This window comes from Rana temporaria, chromosome 11 (assembly GCF_905171775.1).
Source record: "Rana temporaria chromosome 11, aRanTem1.1, whole genome shotgun sequence".
Classification (NCBI taxonomy): domain Eukaryota; kingdom Metazoa; phylum Chordata; class Amphibia; order Anura; family Ranidae; genus Rana; species Rana temporaria.
The window spans coordinates 161,951,161-161,971,911 of record NC_053499.1 but is presented as its reverse complement, the minus strand read 5'-3'; the positions used below and the strand labels follow the sequence as shown (position 1 = coordinate 161,971,911).

The following is a 20,751-nucleotide window of genomic DNA, read 5'->3' as shown; positions in this document are numbered from 1 at the left end:
AATACACAGCCATAGAAACCCCACAAACCAACAGCCACTCCCATCTATTCCCCGCCCCCTCAATACACAGCCATAGAAACCCCACAAACCAACAGCCACTCCCATCTATTCCCCGCCCCCTCAATACACAGCCATAGAAACCCCCCAAACCAACAGCCACTCCCATCTATTCCCCGCCCCCTCAATACACAGCCATAGAAACCCCACAAACCAACAGCCACTCCCATCTATTCCCCGCCCCCTCAATACACAGCCATAGAAACCCCACAAACCAACAGCCACTCCCATCTATTCCCCGCCCCCTCAATACACAGCCATAGAAACCCCACAAACCAACAGCCACTCCCATCTATTCCCCGCCCCCTCAATACACAGCCATAGAAACCCCACAAACCAACAGCCACTCCCATCTATTCCGGTACAATAAACTCCTACAGTTTATTGGTGAATAAACAACGGACACAAACTTCTGAATTAAAATTGTACAAGACAATAATAAATGGACAAATGAAAAAAACAAAAAAATAATACGGTTAATAAAAAAATATATATATATTTTTTATATTACACTGTGGGCGGAGTTTCAGTAATGACCTTAAAGGGAACCTGTCTAGGTACAAATATGGGAGGCGGCCCCGCGGACTTGTCTTGGACAGTTCATTTCTATCCTTCCTGTACAATTTGGCGAGCCGCTGACCTGAACAATCGTGCCTGTATCAGGTGTTGGCGGCCCTTTCTTCTTTCGGGGCAATTAATTCAAACAGTAAGTATAAAAGGATGGAACAGAAGGGCGCACAGGCCTAGTGCATCGCCATCAACACTTTGTTAGGATATAAAAACAGGCGAGTACATACTTACATTAACCAAGGTACAACAGCGTAAAAGAAAAAAAAAAACAACAGGAGTCAAACCACCGCTGACATGTTTCGAGGAACATGCTCTCTTCTTCAGAGTAGTTGCTTGATTTTCTCTGAAGAAGAGGGCATTGTTCCTCGAAACACGTCAGCAGTTGTGCGACTCGTGTCAGGACCTTGTGAGTTGCATCTTCTGGAATACCATTCTGTCTCCTGGGTTTTGTACAACAAGGTATACCTTGGCTTTTGCAAGTATGTGCACGCCCATATTTATCTTCTAAGTGTTGACGGTAATGCACTAGGCCTGTGCTCCCTTCTGTTTTCTTCAAGATTCTCTAATCTCCAGAGGGCAGCATTGGCAGAACATTCCTGTCTTGGGAGAGAGCTGATAGTCACCATTCACCACAGTCCATTTCGTTTCTCAAGGATCCCTTAGCGCTATGTGTCAAAGTGTTTTTTTTTTTTTTTTAAAGAAGTCTCACACAACAAAACAAGCGAGCAACAGCAGCTTCCAAATCCCTAACCAAACAGCCTCACTGAATTTGATATTGGCACTAAATGCATAGATTTTCCACAGATAGAGTTTTCCTTTTCGTACGGCGTAGGCTCAGTCTTGCTGGGACCCCACGACCTAGGGCTCAGTCTTGCTGGGACCCCACGACCTAGGGCTCAGTCTTGCTGGGACCCCACGACCTAGGGCTCAGTCTTGCTGGGACCCCACGACCTAGGGCTCAGTCTTGCTGGGACCCCACGACCTAGGGCTCAGTCTTGCTGGGACCCCACGACCTAGGGCTCAGTCTTGCTGGGACCCCACGACCTAGGGCTCAGTCTTGCTGGGACCCCACGACCTAGGGCTCAGTCTTGCTGGGACCCCACGACCTAGGGCTCAGTCTTGCTGGGACCCCACGACCTAGGGCTCAGTCTTGCTGGGACCCCACGACCTAGGGCTCAGTCTTGCTGGGACCCCACGACCTAGGGCTCAGTCTTGCTGGGACCCCACGACCTAGGGCTCAGTCTTGCTGGGACCCCACGACCTAGGGCTCAGTCTTGCTGGGACCCCACGGCCTAGGGCTCAGTCTTGCTGGGACCCCACGGCCTAGGGCTCAGTCTTGCTGGGACCCCACGGCCTAGGGCTCAGTCTTGCTGGGACCCCACGGCCTAGGGCTCAGTCTTGCTGGGACCCTACGGCCTAGGGCTCAGTCTTGCTGGGACCCTACGACCTAGGGCTCAGTCTTGCTGGGACCCTACGGCCTAGGGCTCAGTCTTGCTGGGACCCTACGGCCTAGGGTCTGTCTCGCTGGACCCTACGACGTAGGGATGGGTCTCGCTGGACCCTACGACGTAGGGATGGGTCTCGCTGGACCATATAATGTAAAGTCTTAACAGGTGAGATATGTGAATTCAAATAAAATAGATTTTTGACAGACCGCAACTTACATATCAATGGGTGCACAAAACAATGAAAAGTGTATAAAAGGACACAAAGCCACCATATCCTGCAGTGATTTAGGGGACGACATTCTATAAAAATTTTAAACTGAAAATTGCATTGGTTTCTCCGAAGTCCAAATCAGGATAAAGAAAAGGCCGGTGAATATCTGTCTGTCCGCAATACCTCAGGTATCTCTTCCTCGGTTACAAAATGACGCCATAAAATTGGGTAGGAATTGGGTCAGGAGTATTATACAATAGAGAGTTTTTTCATTGTCCTCCACCTGTCCTTAATCATAACACTAGTCCGGTTATGGAACGGGAATTTTTTCAGTATTTTCGCCCAGTTGCCTTCACCCAGTTCCTGCACTCCGCGTTTAATCCATTCCGTTTCCTCTACAGTCCATTTCTGAAAGACAACAAGTTTGATGTACATATGAAGCGTAGAATTTTGTAGCATTTTTGCAAACACCCTGTATACCCTTTGATGTACCCTGTACACCCTGCATGTACCCTGTACACCCTGCATGTACCCTGTACACCCTGTACAGTCTGTATGTACCCTAACTGAATGTCAACATATCTAACACTGAACACAGAAGAATTGAGGCTGCCATCGCTGAACTCTCCCTTTTGCTCTTCTGTTAGTTGATGAATTATGCCAGGGGTGTCAAATTCAATTTCATTGGCCGCATTAGAAACGCTCGAGACGCTTGAAATCCAGCATTTACATTACTTTCTATTGGAATACAAATGTTCTTAAACGCCCAAATCCGCCCAATTCGCCCCCAATTATTAGAGAATAATGTATTTTTTCCCCTCTAGCGTTTTGGAGCTTCACGCTTCAGGCGACAAAACGCTCAGGTGTGAATGCAGTCTAAGAGTTGGATTCTTGGTCTAACTCTGCACTGGTTTGTATAGTAGCGCCACCTGCTTGCCTCCTATGTCATTACAGGCCAGTGAATGGACATAGGACTTGGAAGGAGGAACCACAGTACCTGTTAAAGTCATGTAACTTTGTGGCCTTCTCTTCGGCTGCAGTTAAAACTCTGTGATACACAGCAGCCTCAGTGCAAAGCCAACACGGATGTGTCCAATCGAATGCAAGATTCTTGCTGCACTATATACACCTCCATAGGGCCACAGACTGGCACCAGGATCATGCACAGGGACAGCACACTGTAAAGCCTAGTACACACGGGCCGACGTTTGGGCGACATCAGGCAGTTCAATAACAACCTTCCCACATTCGGCCCGTGCGTATGACAGCTGGTCTGACAGAACCCGGATGATTGGCTGGCTTCTGTCGGATAAGCATGCTGGAAAACCAGCAGCCGACCATTTCCCCCGATCAGCACTGTCAGCCAATGGTAGCTCAGCGGGGGAGATCGATGTACTAACATCGAATTATTAGTACAGTGAATCAGACCAGAGCTGTCAGTTTTTTTCCCCCTCCTTCAGCCAGCTGGATTAAAATGAAAAAAAGATAAACTATTAATGTGTACCAGGCTTCACATTCAGTCAACAGAGGGGACAAGGCAGGGGTCTTAAGTGTTTGCAGACTGCTGGCCTCCCCTTAAACACCATTCTATCCAATTGTTTTGTTGTTTCCTCTGTATTGGAGCCTGCGTTTCTATAAGCCAAGTATACTGGGGGGCCTCTGCTTGCCATGTGGGTGTTGCCTGTAGCTTTACAGCCACTTACAGTTCAGCTTACCTGTTTTTTAATTCCATTGGTGGTTGTGTTGCCGGCTCTTGCAGCTTTCTGATCTGTAAAATATTTGAACATTTCTGTTATATAGAATTGTGCCGACAGAAGCAATTATGCTGGAAAAAATAAAATAAAATGAAAATGAAAAACATAATAATCTGTCGGCCTTCTGAATGCATTTTGCCACCCCTGCCAGATTTGTTGTTTGTCCTCCATTCTATTTTTCCAATATCATGTTTCAATGGAAAATACTGACGATGCCGATATAATGGATGTATGGTCACTGCTGAACAAGTGTTCAGAGGAAGCCATTGCCCGGTCCCTTTGCTTGAACAAGAGTACCCCTTTACCAGGCACTATAGCAGTGTTTCTCAACTTCAGTCCTCAAGGCGCTCCAACAGGTCATGTTTTCAGGCTGTCCATTATTTTGCACAGGTGCTTTGATCAGTTTCACTGCCTTAGTAATTACCACAGCCGTTTCATCTGAGGGAAATCCTGAAAACATGACCTGTTGGGGCGCCTTGAGGACTGGAGTTGAGAAACACTGCACTATAGGACCAATGCTGAGGGACAAGTGACATGAAACAGAGGGGTGCAGATCCCTCTAAGAGAAAAGAAGAAAACACAGCAGGGAAACAAATACCACATTCGCTTCTTCATCTCTTATTTAGAGCTAATCTCTAGGAATTCAGCTACTTTGTAAAATGAGCTGGATAAAGTATGGGTCAACACCAACGAGGTGCATGCCACCTTGTGGACTTCGCTTTCATTTGCAGTTAACATATTTTTCTGAGTGCTGGGAGCATAACTATCACTATGCCTCTGGGGATCCAACACTGGACCCTTAGAGCCGGTTCACACGGGGCGGCACGACTTCGGGGGCGACTCGGCAAGGTGTCCTGAAGACGACTTCAGAGGCGACTTGCAAAATTACTTCTGTATAGAAGTCAATGCAAGTTGCCCCGAAGTCATACAAGAACCTTTTTCTAAGTCGGAGCGACTTGCGTCTTTCCTATTAGAACGGTTCTATTGATAAGAATGGGACGCGACTTGTCAGGCGGCTGAGTCGCCTAACGAGTCGCCCCAATGTGAACCGGCTCTTAGTCACATGCAGCCACTATATCCCTCCTCCTCCTCCTGTCCAATCACAGAGTGTTTTGTAACAAGTGAACTTATTCACAGAATACAAAAGGCTTCTGTGAATGAACAGAAGAAGGAGGAAGAGCAAGGCTTCTGTGAATGAACAGAAGAAGGAGGAAGAGCAAGGCTTCTGTGAATGAACAGAAGACGAAGAGCAAGGCTTCTGTGAATGAACAGAAGACGAAGAGCAAGGCTTCTGTGAATGAAAAGAAGACGAAGAGCAAGGCTTCTGTGAATGAAAAGAAGACGAAGAGCAAGGCTTCTGTGAATGAAAAGAAGACGAAGAGCAAGGCTTCTGTGAATGAAAAGAAGACGAAGAGCAAGGCTTCTGTGAATGAAAAGAAGACGAAGAGCAAGGCTTCTGTGAATGAAAAGAAGACGAAGAGCAAGGCTTCTGTGAATGAAAAGAAGGCGAAGAGCAAGGCTTCTGTGAATGAAAAGAAGACGAAGAAGAAGACTAAGAGCAAGGCTTCTGTAAACGAAGACGACAAAGAAGGCGAAGACAAAGAGCAAGGCATTTGTGAATGAAAAAGGAGGAGGAGGGGGGAGGAGCCGCCCCTAGCAGTGCAGAGTGGCCAGAGAGGCCCAATCACTCTGGTTGCTCTGCAATTTAGCGGGGTGAACAGGTGTGAATTCGCCCTTAAGATCTTGGCCTATGGGGACTGAAATGTTGCCCTCCTGCTGTAGACAGCACCAAACTTACTTCTTGACCTGAACAGTTCATCCTCGTCACTCCACGTCTCTTGCTCCTCCTCCTCTACGTTGGATTTGCTTAAAGCATCACTGTGGAGACAAAGGGTTTTACAGTTAGCAGTCAACAAGCACAAGGCAATTTCAGAAAAGTCAGCAATTAAATAATAAATCTTAGGGGTCCATTTAAAGGAGAAGGCTTTATGGAGATGCCGATTTAAATTTTCCAGCAGGACTTGGCACCTCCCACACTGCCAAAACTACCAATACCTGGTCACATGATCATGGGATCACTGTGCTTGATTGGCCAGCAAACTTGCCTGACCTAAACCCCATAGAGAATCTGTTGGGTATTGTCAAGAGGAAGATGACACACACCAGACACAACAATGCTGAAGGCCGCTATCAAAAGCAACCTGGGCTTCCATAACACCTCAGCAGTGCCACAGGCTGATCTCCTCCTTCCCTTGCCGCATTGATGCCGTAATTCATGCAAAAGGAGCCCCGGCCAAGCATTGAGTGTATACTATACTGTACATCAGGGGTAGGCAACCTCGGCCCTCCAGCTGTTTTGAAACTACAAGTCCCATGAGACATAGCAAGACCCTGACAAATCACAGGCATGACTCCTAGAGACAGAGGCATGATGGGACTTGTAGTTTCACTACAGCTGGAGGGCCGAGGTTGCCTCCCTCTGGCTGTACATGGAGAGACTTTTCACTAAGCCAACATTTCTGTATTAAAAATCCTTTTTTTTTTTTTTAATTGGTCTTATGTAATATTCTAATTCTCTAAGATACAGAATCCTGGGTTGTCACTTGCTGTACGCCATAATCATCAAAATTGAAAGAAATGCTTATAAATATATCACTGTTTGTATAATGTATCTATAGAATATAATATAATATGGGTTTCACTTTTTGAATTGCATCCGTATAAAAATATTCTTTGTATATAAATAAATTATACTTATTTATTTACCAACTTGCAAATATTTATACATTTGCTATAATATCACATTCGCTCAGAGAACTCAGGAGCGTTACATTGTAGCGAGTAAGTGTAGCGAAGAGTCTCACGTGCAAAGGAGCGGTTTGGGTTCTTCAAGACCCCCCCAATCTCTCCATAAAGAGTACCTGTCCCCGCCTATTACTGTCAATAGGGATGTTTACATTTCTTGTGACAGCAATAAAAGTGCGCTATAAACAAAAGTAGAGGGACAAGTTTAAAAAAAAAAAAAAACACCAATATTTTACTATATTAACCACTTAACCCCCGGACCATATTGCTGGTCAAAGACCAGAGCACTTTTTGCGATTCGGCACTGCGTCGCTTTAACTGACAATTGCGTGGTCGTGCGACGTGGCTCCCAAACAAAATTGGCGTCCTTTTGTTCTCACAAATAGAGCTTTCTTTTGGTGGTATTTGATCACCTCTGCGGTTTTTATTTTTTGCGCTATAAACAAAAAAGAGCGACAATTTAAAAAAAATAAAATAATATTTTTTACTTGCTATAATAAATAGCCCATTTTTTTTTTTTTTTTATAATTTTTCTCAGTCTAGACCTATACGTATTCTGCATATTTTTGTGTTTACACCCCATCATTACACACAGATCCACGTCCTTGTCTCTGTAACCGCCGTTCGCGGCCACCAGGCACGCGCATCGGCATCTCAGTGATGCGGCAGGCACGCGCGCGCCGCCGGCGTGCTCCCCAGTGGCCAGGAGGAGCGGAGGCCGCAAAAAGACGGCGGCTCAGAGATTTAGAGCCACCCTGCGGCCGTACAAAGTCGTACGGCCGTCGGGAAGTGGTTAATTAAAAAAAAAAAAGGCAGAATTTTATTACAGAGTTTATTTTTTTTTAAACGTTATATATAGAGTTACTCACTGTTTTCTCTTCTTGTTTGTTGGGGGAGAATTGAACAATCTTCGCACAGTTGAGTTGCCGCCCTGATTTTTTGGGGAAGGAGCTTTGCTCGGTCTCTCCTCTTCGATCTCATTGTCCTGCTGGCTGTCGGGCTCCATGACCAGCTGGTGGAGAGTCATTGGCGGACCGGCCTGTCCAAGTTCTTCTGAAGGGGACAAGTCCTCCCTAGGGGTGCAAGCAGGAGGCCTCTTACTGGTGAGGGTTTCGGCAGAGGGAGTTTGGGAGGAGGGGGCGTCGGCTTGTTTAGAGAAAGGCGACTCGCAAAGTTCCCTGAATTTAGCCTCTGGGTGCGGATCTCGACACAGTGACCTCCATGTGGATTTTATGGCGGAAAGGCTATAAACCGGGCCGCGGTCTATTTCTGACCTAAAGGCAGGAGAAATGGATGAGGGTTGGGGTTAGTACCCAGAAAAATAGACCAGCGCCTGCTTATAGCAAACCTAAGAAATGATTTAAAGAGGTTGTAAAGGTAATTTTTCCCCCTAAATATCTTCCTTTCCCTTAGTGCAGTCCTCCTTCACTTACCTCATCCTTCCATTTTGCTTTTAAATGTCCTTATTTCTTCTGAGAAATCCTCACTTCCTGTTCTTCTGTCTGTAACTCCACACGGTAATGTGAGGCTTTCTCCCTGGTGTGGAGTGTCGTGCTCGCCCTCTCCCTTGGAATATAGGAGAGTCAGGACCCCCTCTACGTTGCAGATAGAGAAAGGAGCTGTGCGTTAGTGGGCGTCCTGACTCTCCTGTAGTCCAAGGGAGGGGGCGAGCACGACGCTCCACACCAGGGAGAAAGCTTTGCATTACTGTGTGGAGTTACAGACAGAAGAACAGGAAGTGAGGATTTCTCAGAAGAAATAAGGACATTTAAAAGCAAAATGGAAGGATGAGGTAAGTGAAGGAGGACTGCACTAAGGTACAGGAAGATATTTAGGAAAAAAATGTATCTTTACAACCCCTTTAAAAGGTCCAAGAGGCCACCAAAATTCTAAAACCTCATTTGGTACCACAGAAATATTCACCCCTCAAGGTGGTGAGGCCCGGGTCCGGATCCCCAGACAGTGAAATGAATCAAGGGAGGAGAATCCGGCATCCAACACTTTCAGAAGATTCTTTAGGCATTTTTATCTCTGCAACATGAAGATTGGCATAAGCCAGTGATCTTCAAACTACGGCCCTCCAGCTGTTGCGGAACTACACATCCCATGAGGCATTGCAAGACTCTGTCAATCATTGACATGACTAGGCATGATGGGAATTGTAGTTCCTGAAGAACTGGAGGGCTGTAGTTTGAGGACCCCTGGCATAAGCAATAGGACAAGTATTAAAGTTTAGCTTTTTTTTTGTACAGAGCAGCCACAATCCTCTTCTTCTCGTGCACCTGGCTCCACCCCCTTTACCAGTGCCCCCCCCCCATAGCAAGCCACTTGCTATGGGGGGGCACTGGTGCATGACCGCTCCTCATCCCTGCTCTATGCATTCCCAAGACACAAAGAGCCACGGCTCAGCTCCCTGCTTTCTCCTCATTGGCTCACTGGATGTGATTAACAGCAGTGGGAGCCAATGGTTTCTACTGCTGTCTCAGGCAATGTGGATAGGGAGTCCCTGGACAGCCAAGGCTCCCGTGCACATTGCTGGATCAAGTTGGGGCTCGGGCGATTAGGGGGGGCTGCACCCAGAAGGTTTTTTACCTTCATGCATAGGATACATGAAGGTAAAAATCCTTTCGCCTTTACAACCACTAACTTTTTTAATTTTTTTCACATCTGTAACAAAGTCACTTACATGTCACAACACACCCACCTTACTTCAGTCGGCGTCTTAAACTCTTTCTTTTGCTGGGGACTTTGAACATCCATATCTGATGAACTTGAAGTATTATTGGGGGGGCGCGCCTCCACTTCCCGCTGAGCTTCCGTGTCTGCAACACGCGGTTCACCAGGCGTTACGTTTACCTCAGAGTTGTCTTTCTGAGCAAGCTTGTAACAAAAATAAACACATTATTAAAATGTTCATGTACAGAACAAGTACGATTTTATTATTATTATTATTAATACCTGCATGGCAGTATTGGGAAAGGAAGTAGCCGCTCCAGGTGGGAACCCAGAGGAACATCCTCCATTGCAGATAACTCAGGTGCAGGCAATGCACTCAGCAAAGCAGGAACAAAGATGGTCTCTGGACAGCCGCACACTGAACAAATTGTAGCCTTTTATTAAAAGAAGGACAGCACTACAAGTCACAGCAAAATAAAACCTCACCACTGACGCGTTTCGCACTGAAACTAGTGCTTAGTCATAGCGAAGGCTAAGCACTAGTTTCAGTGCGAAACCCGTCAGCAGCGAGGTTTTATTTTGCTGTGACTTGTAGTGCTGTCCTTTTAATAAAAGGCTACAATTTGTTCAGAGTGCGGCTGTCCAGAGACCATCTTTGTTCCTGCATGGCAGTATTCCCAGGAAATTCATCCAAGTATCTTAATACAAAACTTTTTACCACCGAGCGACCACCCTATAGCAGTTTTACTGCTACAGGGTGGCCAATGTGTGCAGGATCACGTGTGTGTGTCAACTTCAGTACAACCAGCCTGCCATAGATGGGTTGAATCTCGGTGGGTCCTTCCTCAACTTGCAGAGATTCGAACCATCTACAGCCGGCTTCAGACTTTGTCCAGCTTGTGATTGGACAGCGCTGCTCAATGCAACAAATCCCTTATTTAACATACACATCCTCGCCTCATATAAAGTCCCATGACCCCTTCTTCTCTCTTTCTCCTAATTCAGGGATGGAGGCTTGGTTTGTGTTCACTGGAGGGCTTCATTGGGTCATTTTCTTTTTATCAAATCCCCGATTAGCTTAACCACTTGCCTACAGGGCACTATTACCCCCCTTTCCTGCACAGACCAAATTTCAGCTTTCAGCGCTGTCACACTTTGAATGACAACTGCGCGGTCATGCGACACTGTACACATACACAAATAGAGCTTTCTTTTGGTGGTATTTGATCACCTCTGCGGTTTTTATCGCAATAAGAGTTTATTGATTGGTTTGCGCAAAAGTTATAGGGTCTACAAAATAGGGGATAGATTTATAGCATTATTATTTTTTTTACTAGTAATGGCGGTGATCAGCGATGTTTATCGTGACTGCGACATTGTGGCAGACACATGACACATTTTTGGGACCATTCACATTTATACAGTGATCTCTGCTATAAAAATGCACTGATTACTGTATAAATGTGACTGGCAGGGAAGGGGTTAAGACTAGGGGGCGAGGAAGGGGTTAATGTATTCCCTAGGGAGTGATTCTTACTGTAGGGGGAGGGGAGCGAATGGGGGAGGTGACCGATGGTTGTCCCTATGTACAAGGGACACACCTCTCTCCCTGACAGGATGTAGATCTCTGTGTTTACACACACAGATCCACGGTCCTGCTCAGTTACTGGGCAATCGCAGATGCCCAGTGGCCATCGCGACTGCCGGTCACGCGCATCGGGTGCCCAGTGACGCGGCAGGTGCGCTCGCCCCCTAGTGGCTTGTAAAGGCGTGACGTCATGACATCCGCCCAGAACAACAGAGTCTTCCTCAACAGGGCAGATGACAAGTGGTTAAAGCGGAGCTCCACGCGAATTTAAAGATAATCGTAATATTACTGCTGCTACAAAACAATGCCCAAACGGATATTTTTGTTTTATTAAAAATGTACAGTACCAGATATATTAGTTCGCCTTTTTCTCGGGCATTTCTTTATTTCCTGGACCGCGCAGTGTGTTCTGGGAGCTTGTGTCATAGCTCCCTTGTGATCATATTCTGGCAGAGGAAACATCGCGCGATTTCGGGGACCAGGAAGTGCCGTTGTCATGGCAACACAGACGCTCAAGCTTCTACTCCGCCGTTGCGAGTGCGCATGATCGAGCGGTGGATGCTGGGACATCAGCATCCACCGGAACAAGGAAGTGCCTGCTTGTGGGCTTATGCCCACAATTAAAATGGAAACGGAACAGAACGCATAATGTAAGTATATATTGCACAAAGATTGACAGCGGAGCGGCCGTGGGACACCAAAAACGTGAGTTTAGAAAATCAGTGCCATTAACCATTTAAATAGCCCTTAAAAAAAAACGTTTTTGCGTGGGAGATCCGCTTTAAAGTGCTACTTCTCTCTCTTTCCCAAATCCGAGCTTAAATTTATGGCACCAGCTTTCCCCAAAATAAAAAACAGGAGTCTTTGGGGTGGATTTACTAGAGGCAAATAGAGCGTGCACTCATATTCCCCCAGAGATTAGTAAATTGTGTATTCTTTACAAAGTGAAGCTTTAACCACATCAGGTGCAAGGAAAATAAAAGTAGTTTTTGCTTGCAGATGATTGGATGATGGAAAATCAGCAGAGCTTTACCACTTTCATGAAGCTCTGGGGGGAAAATGAGTGCAATTGCATTTGTAAAGTGCCCAGTCTATTTGCCTTCAGTAAATCCACCCCTTTGTACTTATTTGGTGACAAGTCCAGGTCTACCTACCGTCATCAGGAAGCATGGAATCTGCTTAATCCGTTCCTCAAACATTTCGTACGTCTTCTGCTTGATGGTGGTGAGAGAAAAGTTTGCTATCATGGGGTGGTGGGAGTTCTTCTTCGAGATGATATATTGAAGCTCCGCCCGCAGTTTCTGAAAAGGTCAGCAATTAATAACCTGAAGCCGATTTAGAACCATTATTAACAAAAATGACAGTGTGTGTGTATGCAGGAAGACCTCAACACACCTCTTCTGTGCTGCAGGATCCTCCCCCCCGACCCCCTTTTATACTCACCTGAGCCCGATCTCGATCCAGTGATGTGCACGAGGAACAGCGGCTCTCTCCCTCCTCACTAGGCAAACTGATAGCAACGGGAGCCACAGCTCCTGTCATAGTCAATCACATCGTATGATGGGGGGGGGGGGCAGGGAAAAGCCTCGCTCTCTGTGTCAATCGACGCATTTTGCCTTGTTTGAAGCTAAATACAGAATCGCAACTCTGAGGATTTGCAGCTGCATAGATAAGCATTGTAACCAGCTACAGCAGCAGGTTTGTATTCCAAACCACAAGTCATCAGAGAAAATAAGCAGATTTATAGCTGCTGTGATGCTGCTTAGCGCAACACGGCTCATTGGACGAGCCTGCACAAAAAATAAATAAATACATTTAAAGGGGTGTTCCAGTCAGTTTTTATGTTTATTAAAAGTCAGCAGCTACAAAAAGTGTAGCTGCTGGCTTTTAATAAACAGACACTCACCTGCTCCAGCGTTACAGCGACGCGCCAGCCGGGGGTCCGCTCCTCTCTCCGGCGGGCGTCTTCATTCCGAGTTTGGGCACCCGGCCGTGACAACTTTCGGCTTCACGACCGGGCACTCACTGCGCATACGCGAGCGGCGCCATGCAATTGGACAGGCGATCGCCTAGGACCTGTCACGTGTCCCAGGCGATCGCCTACAGGGAGGGGCTGCAGAAAGGCGATTAGGCTATCCGCCTTACCAGCCCCTCGGCGGAAGGAGGAAGTGGGACAGGAAGTCACACTCCTCCTGAAGCCCCCACTCCCCCCCCAAAAAAATTAAATGCCAAATGTGGCATGTAAAGGGGCGAGGAGTGGGTTAAGCGGAAGTTCCACTTTTGGGTGGAACTCCGCTTTAATAAATAGTTTATGTGGCAAACAACAAAGACAGGTATGATTACATTTTACGCTTTATGGGCCACTTGGATACATTATACGTCTAATATGACGCAGACACCAACTGCCGCCACCCCCCCCCACGCAGGTTGATTAGAGGATGACTGTAAAAGATTTCCTGGAGGGCGAGACCTGCGTGCCACAGACCCATGGGCTCTCTATAAGGGTTATGGATTTACACCCAATGCTGTTGTGCTGCTTGATCGTTATGTTCATTGCTTTCAGGTACGCCCATCCCCCCCAATATACGAGAACGCAATCCTGTTTTGATACAACATTTGGAATGCACACAATCGCCTCTCTGTTGCTGGGGTATAACTTGATGAAGTCATATGAAGCTAGATACTGAATGTATCAAAGGTTCCTTTGCTCGTGTAACCCAATGTCCCCCCCCCCCCTTGATCCCCTATGTGCCCCCCTTTTGTTTTTCTCAATGTATGTTATATTGGAAATATAAAATAAAGATCATACAAAAAAATAATAATAATTTATTAAGGAAAAACACACACACACACAGACACACAGACACACAGACACACACACACACACACACACACACAGACACACACACACACAGACACACACACACACAGACACACACACACACAGACACACAGACACACAGACACACACACACACACCCCTTACCTTGGTTTCATTGCTATTTGAAATGCATTTCTTCATGATATTGCTGGCTTTACTAAACTGCTTCTTTTTTATACACGCCACCACCGCCTGCAGAGGACAGACACAAGAATGTTATAGTCTGCTGCATTCTATACAAAATGACATACGAAGCAAGAGGATGCCCAATTTTTTTTTTTATAAAATAGGGGCTAAATGGATAGACTCTATTGATATGGTGTCAGAATGCCTTTGAGGTGTATATATATATATATAAAAAATAATCACATACAACACACTATGGGCTGGATTCAGAAAGAGATACGACGGCGTATCTCCTGATACGCAGTCGTATCTCTGAGTCCGGCCGTCGTATCTATGCGACTGATTCATAAAATTAAGTTACGTATAGATATCCCTAAGATCCGACAGCGTTGGATCTTAGGCTGCAATTCCCGGCTGGCCGCTAGGTGGCGCTTCCGTATTTTTACGCGACGAATATGCAAATGAGGATTTACGCTTTAAACGAACGACCGCCCGGCAATTTTTTTTACGTCATTTGCGTTCGGCTTTTTCCGGCGTATAGTTACCCCTGCTATATGAGGGGTAGCTAATGTTAAGTATGGCCGTCGTTCCCATGCCGAGTTTTGAAATTTTACGTAGTTTGCGTAAGTTGTTCGCGAATACGGCTGGACGTAATTTACGTTCACGTCGAAACCAATGACGTCCTTGCGACGTCATTTAGAGCAATGCACACTGGGATATTTTACGGACGGCGCATGCGCCGTTTAAACAGAACGTAAAAAACGCGGGATCAACCAAAATTTTAATAAAACACGCCCCCTACATCCCCATTTGAATTATGTGGCCTTACGCCGCAACACATTACGTTACGCCGCCGTAACTAAGGGCGCAAGTTCTTTCTGAATAAAGTTAGAGCGCCGTAACGTATTGGAGATACGTTACGCGGGCCGGACAGATACACCAATGTATCTGAATCCGGCCCTAGAGCTGCACGATTAATCCTCAAGAATCGTTATCGTGATCCCCCCCCCCCCCCTTGTGATCTTGGCAAAGGGTTTCCCATCTTTCCGGTCTTTGGTATGCAGAGATTTTCTCTCTGGTCTCAGCCTTCAAAAGTCAAAGTCTGGGCAGTCTGCAAAGTTTTAAAACATTCTATCAGTTACGGGCCCTCTTACCCACATACGGATCCCGTGAGGATCCGTACCTTTCTTAAGCGAATGCGATAAACTTCTGTATGTAAATTAGGAACGTTTAACCACTAAAACACCAAAATTTGTTGTTTTTAAGTTAAAATCATTTTTTTTTTTTTTTTGCTAGAAAATTACTTTACATCACTTTTATTGCTGTCACAAGGAATGTAATTAAAAAAAAATTAAAGAACTGTGTAAAAATAAAAAATAAAAAACTTTAAAATGTACAAAATATCAGCACCTGATATATCTACTGAACTTATCTGCACTCATTGGGGATGAGATATATATTTAATTTGAGATGTATTATTGGGGATTTGGTTGCATATATATTGTTTACTTGCATTTTTTGCATTAAGTTACATATATAATATTGTTTGCAGTTTATTTTTTTGTGATTGTGTTGCACAGATTTTTATTTATTTTTTATTAATTTTGATCTTTTTGGGATTGAGTTACATACTATTCACCATATGGTTTATTGTTTGTTTACTTATGAATATGATTTATCAATATTTTAGTGGCAAGAGCACTTTTTTTTTTTTAATATATATATATATTTTTTTACTTTGATCTGCTTGAAGTTCCGCTTTAGTTTTGTTTGTACGTCATAGTAATATGTTTTATGTACTTTGCCAATGTCATAAGCAGCCCTTACCCCTGTAATAGTAATGTGGATGTGTGGTGAATGTAATAAATACTCACCGCCTCTTTTAACATTAGCAGATTGCTTTTCATTGCCTCTTTATCCAGCGTCATCTCATTGTCCGCCAGATTAAGAACCTCAAGAGCCGATTCCAGGGGCGTCTCATTACTGTCCTGATCGAAGACGCAGTCTGGAGGTGCAGGAAAGAAAAACCACAAAAGTCATTCTGAGTACGGAGTACAGAAAACCACACAACCCTCCGAGAGTCTCAGATTATCAGAAGCGGCTTCCATTCAATCTGCAGAGAGCTTCCGTCTCTCAGAAGACAACCAGAAAAAACAGGAAGGAATCCGTTAGGGGTGCAACGGACCAAAAGAACTCACGGTTCGGATCGTTCCTCGGATCAGAGTCACGGATCGGATCACCACCATATATAGTCCCCACCGTAATGTCCACGTCATCTCCCCCCCCCACCGCAATGTCCACGTCATCTCCCCCCCCCACCGCAATGTCCACGTCATCTCCCCCCCCCACCGCAATGTCCACGTCATCTCCCCCCCCACCGCAATGTCCACGTCATCTCCCCCCCCACCGCAATGTCCACGTCATCTTTTCCCCCCACCGCAATGTCCACGTCATCTCCCCCCCCCCACCGCAATGTCCACGTCATCTCCCCCCCCCCACCGCAATGTCCCCGTCAGCTCCCCCCCCCCACCGCAATGTCCACGTCATCTCCCCCCCCCACCGCAATGTCCACGTCATCTCCCCCCCCCACCGCAATGTCCACGTCATCTCCCCCCCCCACCGCAATGTCCACGTCATCTCCCCCCCCACCGCAATGTCCACGTCATCTCCCCCCCCCACCGCAATGTCCACGTCATCTTTTCCCCCCACCGCAATGTCCACGTCATCTCCCCCCCCCCACCGCAATGTCCACGTCATCTCCCCCCCCCACCGCAATGTCCACGTCATCTCCCCCCCCCCCCGCAATGTCCACGTCATCTCCCCCCCCCACCGCAATGTCCACGTCATCTCCCCCCCCCCCCCCACCGCAATGTCCACGTCATCTCCCCCCCCCCCACCGCAATGTCCACGTCATCTCCCCCCCCCCACCGCAATGTCCACGTCATCTCCCCCCCCCCCACCGCAATGTCCACGTCATCTCCCCACCCCCACCGCAATGTCCACGTCATCTCCCCACCCCCACCGCAATGTCCACGTCATCTCCCCCCCCCCACCGCAATGTCCACGTCATCTCCCCCCCCCCCACCGCAATGTCCACGTCATCTCCCCCCCCCCCCACCGCAATGTCCACGTCATCTCCCCCCCCCACCGCAATGTCCACGTCATCTCCCCCCCCCACCGCAATGTCCACGTCATCTCCCCCCCCCCACCGCAATGTCCACGTCATCTCCCCCCCCCCACCGCAATGTCCACGTCATCTCCCCCCCCCCCCCACCGCAATGTCCACGTCATCTCCCCCCCCCCACCGCAATGTCCACGTCATCTCCCCCCCACCGCAATGTCCACGTCATCTCCCCCCCCCACCGCAATGTCCACGTCATCTCCCCCCCCCACCGCAATGTCCACGTCATCCCCCCCCCCCACCGCAATGTCCACGTCATCCCCCCCCCCCCCCGCAATGTCCACGTCATCTCCCCCCCCCCACCGCAATGTCCACGTCCTCTCCACTCATCACCCCCCACTGTAATGTCCACATCTCCCCAGTCAGCGCCGCTCTGCGAAAGCTCACCTAGGCCGCCGCCGGGTGTACCAAGATGGGCGCCACTCCGGAGCTAGGCCGAAGCCGCTGCCTTTCCTACGGTCTCAATCGGTGGATCGCGTGGGGTGCTGATCCGCTGGAGTTGACCCGTTCGGATCAATGATGATCCGTTGCACCCCTGGAATCTGTAGAATAATCCCCCCCCCCATCATATAGATTTTTATTTGAGATGAAGGTTCTCCAAATTTTTTCCACTTTGATTTACAGCAAAAAGAAAAAGAGAAATGACTACAACAGGCTGTCATCACACAATTCCCGTCGGAAAATCCGATGGTGTGTACGAGGCTTTAGTGATAAGCAACGCTTGCAGACGAAGATCCGCCCAGCCACTCACCTGGATCGTCCCCTTCCTCAATGCGGGAAAAGCATTGCATGATGCGCAGGACCTGCGTGTTCTTCTCCATTGTTCTAAAGGGACGTTGGATTAAAACTAGAAATAAAACATTAAAAAAAATAATTATATCAAGTAATTGAGATTTAAGAAAAAAATATTTTTATAGACACCCACACCCCCCCCCCCACCTCCCTGCCATGTTTCCCAGGCTCTGCGCACCCATCGACAGGCATGGTGGGTGGCACTGTGTAGAGAAATCAGTGAATGCCCGTTCAATGACCTTCCCTTCCTCCTAATGACCCTCCTGGGTCCTGGTGCCACTTTCTCCAACTAGTACGGCCAAGCCAGTAGATAATGGAGCGATATCTGTGCCCCATTAGCTTGATTGGAGGACAGGTGTGTTGGGGGGTCTTTTAGAGCACAGATGTCTCATTACCCCCCTTAATACCCTTCCTGCCCAGGCCAAAGCTTTCGGTGCAGTCACACTTTAACCACTTCGGGACCGCCCTGAAAGTGGTTGTTCTATCCTGACCGGACGTCATAAGACGCACCGCATCTCCGATCTGGGTAAAGAGCGTCCTGGGAGGGGTCCTGCGCTGATTGATCATCAGTGCAGCCCCCCCTGAGGATGCCTACCCAGGGCCACCAGGGACCCCAGGACCCCCTCTGGCAGAGACTCTTTACCATGTGATTCGCCGTGTCCAATCACAACTCATCACGGTGTAAACAGGAAGAGACGTTTATTGGCTTTTCCTCCACTCGCGTCTGACAGACGCGAGTAGAGAGCCGAACCGCTGCTCTCCTAACAGGGGGGGGGGGGGGTCCTGCACGGATTATCAGTGCAACCACCCTGAGGATGCCCACCAGGGATGCACCATGGATGCATACCCAGGGATGGCCACCAGGGATGCACCATGGATGCATACCCAGGGATGGCCACCAGGGATGCCCACCCAGGGCCACCAGGGATGCCCACCCAGGGATGCATACCCAGGACCACCAGGGATGCATACTCAGGACTACCAGTGATGCCCACCCAGGGCCACCTGGGATGCATACTCAGGAGTCAGGACTACCAGGGATGCCCACCCAGGGCCACCAGGGATGCATACCCAGGGATGGCCACCAGTGATACCCACCCAGGGTGCATACCCAGGACTACCAGGGATGCCCACCCAGGGCCACCAGGGATGCATACCCAGGGATGGCCACCAGGGATACCCACCCAGGGTGCATACCCAGGACCACCAGGGATGCCCACCCAGGACTACCAGGGATGCCCACTAAGGGCCACCAGGAATGCCCACCCAGGGCCACCAGGGATGCCCACCCAGGGCCACCAGGGATGCCCACCCAGGGCCACCAGGGATGCATACCCAGGACCACAAGGGATGCCCACCCAGGATCACCAGGGATGCATAACCAGGGATGGCCACCAGGGATGCATACCCACCCAGGGCCACCAGGGATGCATACCCAGGACCACCAGGGATGCCCACCCAGGACCACCATGGATGCCCTTTAAAGGTGCCAATCAGCACCCAGCAATAAAGCCTGCCAGTGCCCATCAGTGAAGGAGAAAAAATATTTACAAAATGTTATAACACAAAAGAAAAAAAAAAAGATTTTTCCTTAAAAAAAAAAATTCTCACCGATTGTTTATTACGGTGATCATCACCGTAATAATCATTTTTCTGAACTGCCCCCAATCACGTGCCATTGCGGTCGCTGTGACATGCGATTGGTCACAGCGATCACAAGGTACCGGGCCGGTCACATGACTTCCTCCCACGATAATAGCAGTGCTCCCGTCTGGCCCTCATTTTTACAATCGGGGTGGGAAGCCGTTAAAGAGAACCGGTCACCAAAAAAAATAATTGTTTCGCAATAGTTGCCTAGCAACACAACACGCATCAACGCCTTTGAGGGCGCTCCCCCCCCAGACCAGCTCAGACCCCGTCACTGCACACGTATCATCAGAAAGGTGCGACAGGTTCTCTTTAGAGGTTCCAACATCCAGTCCAGGGAGGGACTACAAGTCCCAGAGATACAAGCCTAGACACAGCCCCGCCCCCTCCAGTCACCTGACACAACATCCCGGAGCTCCGTGAATTCGTCATGGCGTCCGCTCCTGAAGGCCAGCACAGCCAGGTGGAAGAAGTAGTCCAGCACCCATTGGTTCACCACAGGCTCCAGAGCCCAGGCATCGCCCTCCGCAAATCCCGCCATCATCCTCCTTCTCCCGCGTGCACAATGTTTTGGCAGCCCGCGCCACTTCCGGTCACATGACGTCGGCTTAGCGCCACTGTCACCACCATGCTCTACTCCTGTGCGTGTATAGTCAGCAGCGCCGCTGCCTGCCCCACTTCCGGTCACATGACGTCTCCGCAGCGCCAGCGTCCTGTCACATTCGGCTCCCCTTCACAGATTGCTCCGGAAGTGACGTTTCGTCGTCGACATCTTGCTACACCCCACACTCCTGCACAGTAATGATAGAGTGAGAAGGGGGCAAGCGGACATCTTGTTACACCCACTGGAGTTTTAGATTTCGCAGTTATTTTCAAAACAAAACGGAGCTTATATGCTTAAATACAGTATTTGGAAATCCGACGGGCTGTTTACATGTTAAATTTTAAAAGCAGCAGCAAACCTGCTGACCTTACATGTTTGCTAATGTGACTGAACACCTCTGATTTTCACATT

General features: G+C 48.1%; 1 protein-coding gene across 2 annotated transcripts; it reads right to left on the bottom strand.

Annotated features, from left to right (window-relative positions):
- Positions 1-2,207: 2,207 nt before the first annotated feature.
- On the bottom strand, positions 2,208-20,440 carry TERF2 (telomeric repeat binding factor 2). 2 transcript variants are annotated; one of them, XM_040329601.1, is made up of 10 exons: positions 20,133-20,440; positions 18,049-18,144; positions 15,991-16,121; positions 14,096-14,182; positions 12,264-12,410; positions 9,550-9,725; positions 7,715-8,119; positions 5,839-5,918; positions 4,002-4,054; positions 2,208-2,694 (listed from the first exon to the last, which is right to left on the bottom strand). In XM_040329601.1, the coding sequence occupies exons 1-10, from the start codon at positions 20,278-20,280 to the stop codon at positions 2,536-2,538; spliced, it is 1,482 nt and encodes a 493-aa protein (XP_040185535.1). In that variant the 5' UTR covers positions 20,281-20,440; the 3' UTR covers positions 2,208-2,535. The 2 variants fall into 2 exon arrangements, with proteins under 2 accessions (XP_040185535.1, XP_040185536.1); XM_040329602.1 differs by having other exon boundaries at positions 2,209-2,694; positions 7,715-7,918; positions 20,133-20,439.
- Positions 20,441-20,751: the final 311 nt, after the last annotated feature.

What these genes read in the sequence shown, in the direction of transcription:
- TERF2 (XM_040329601.1), bottom strand. Translation starts at nt 20,280, where the DNA reads ATGATGGCGGGATTTGCGGAGGGCGATGCCTGGGCTCTGGAGCCTGTG. An exon ending in TTCCATGCTTCCTGATGACG is followed by an intron (nt 9,726 to 12,263) that starts GTAGGTAGACCT and finishes TTTTGTTACAAG; the next exon opens with CTTGCTCAGAAAGACAACTC. An exon ending in CCAATGGAATTAAAAAACAG is followed by an intron (nt 2,695 to 4,001) that starts GTAAGCTGAACT and finishes GTTGTCTTTCAG; the next exon opens with AAATGGACTGTAGAGGAAAC.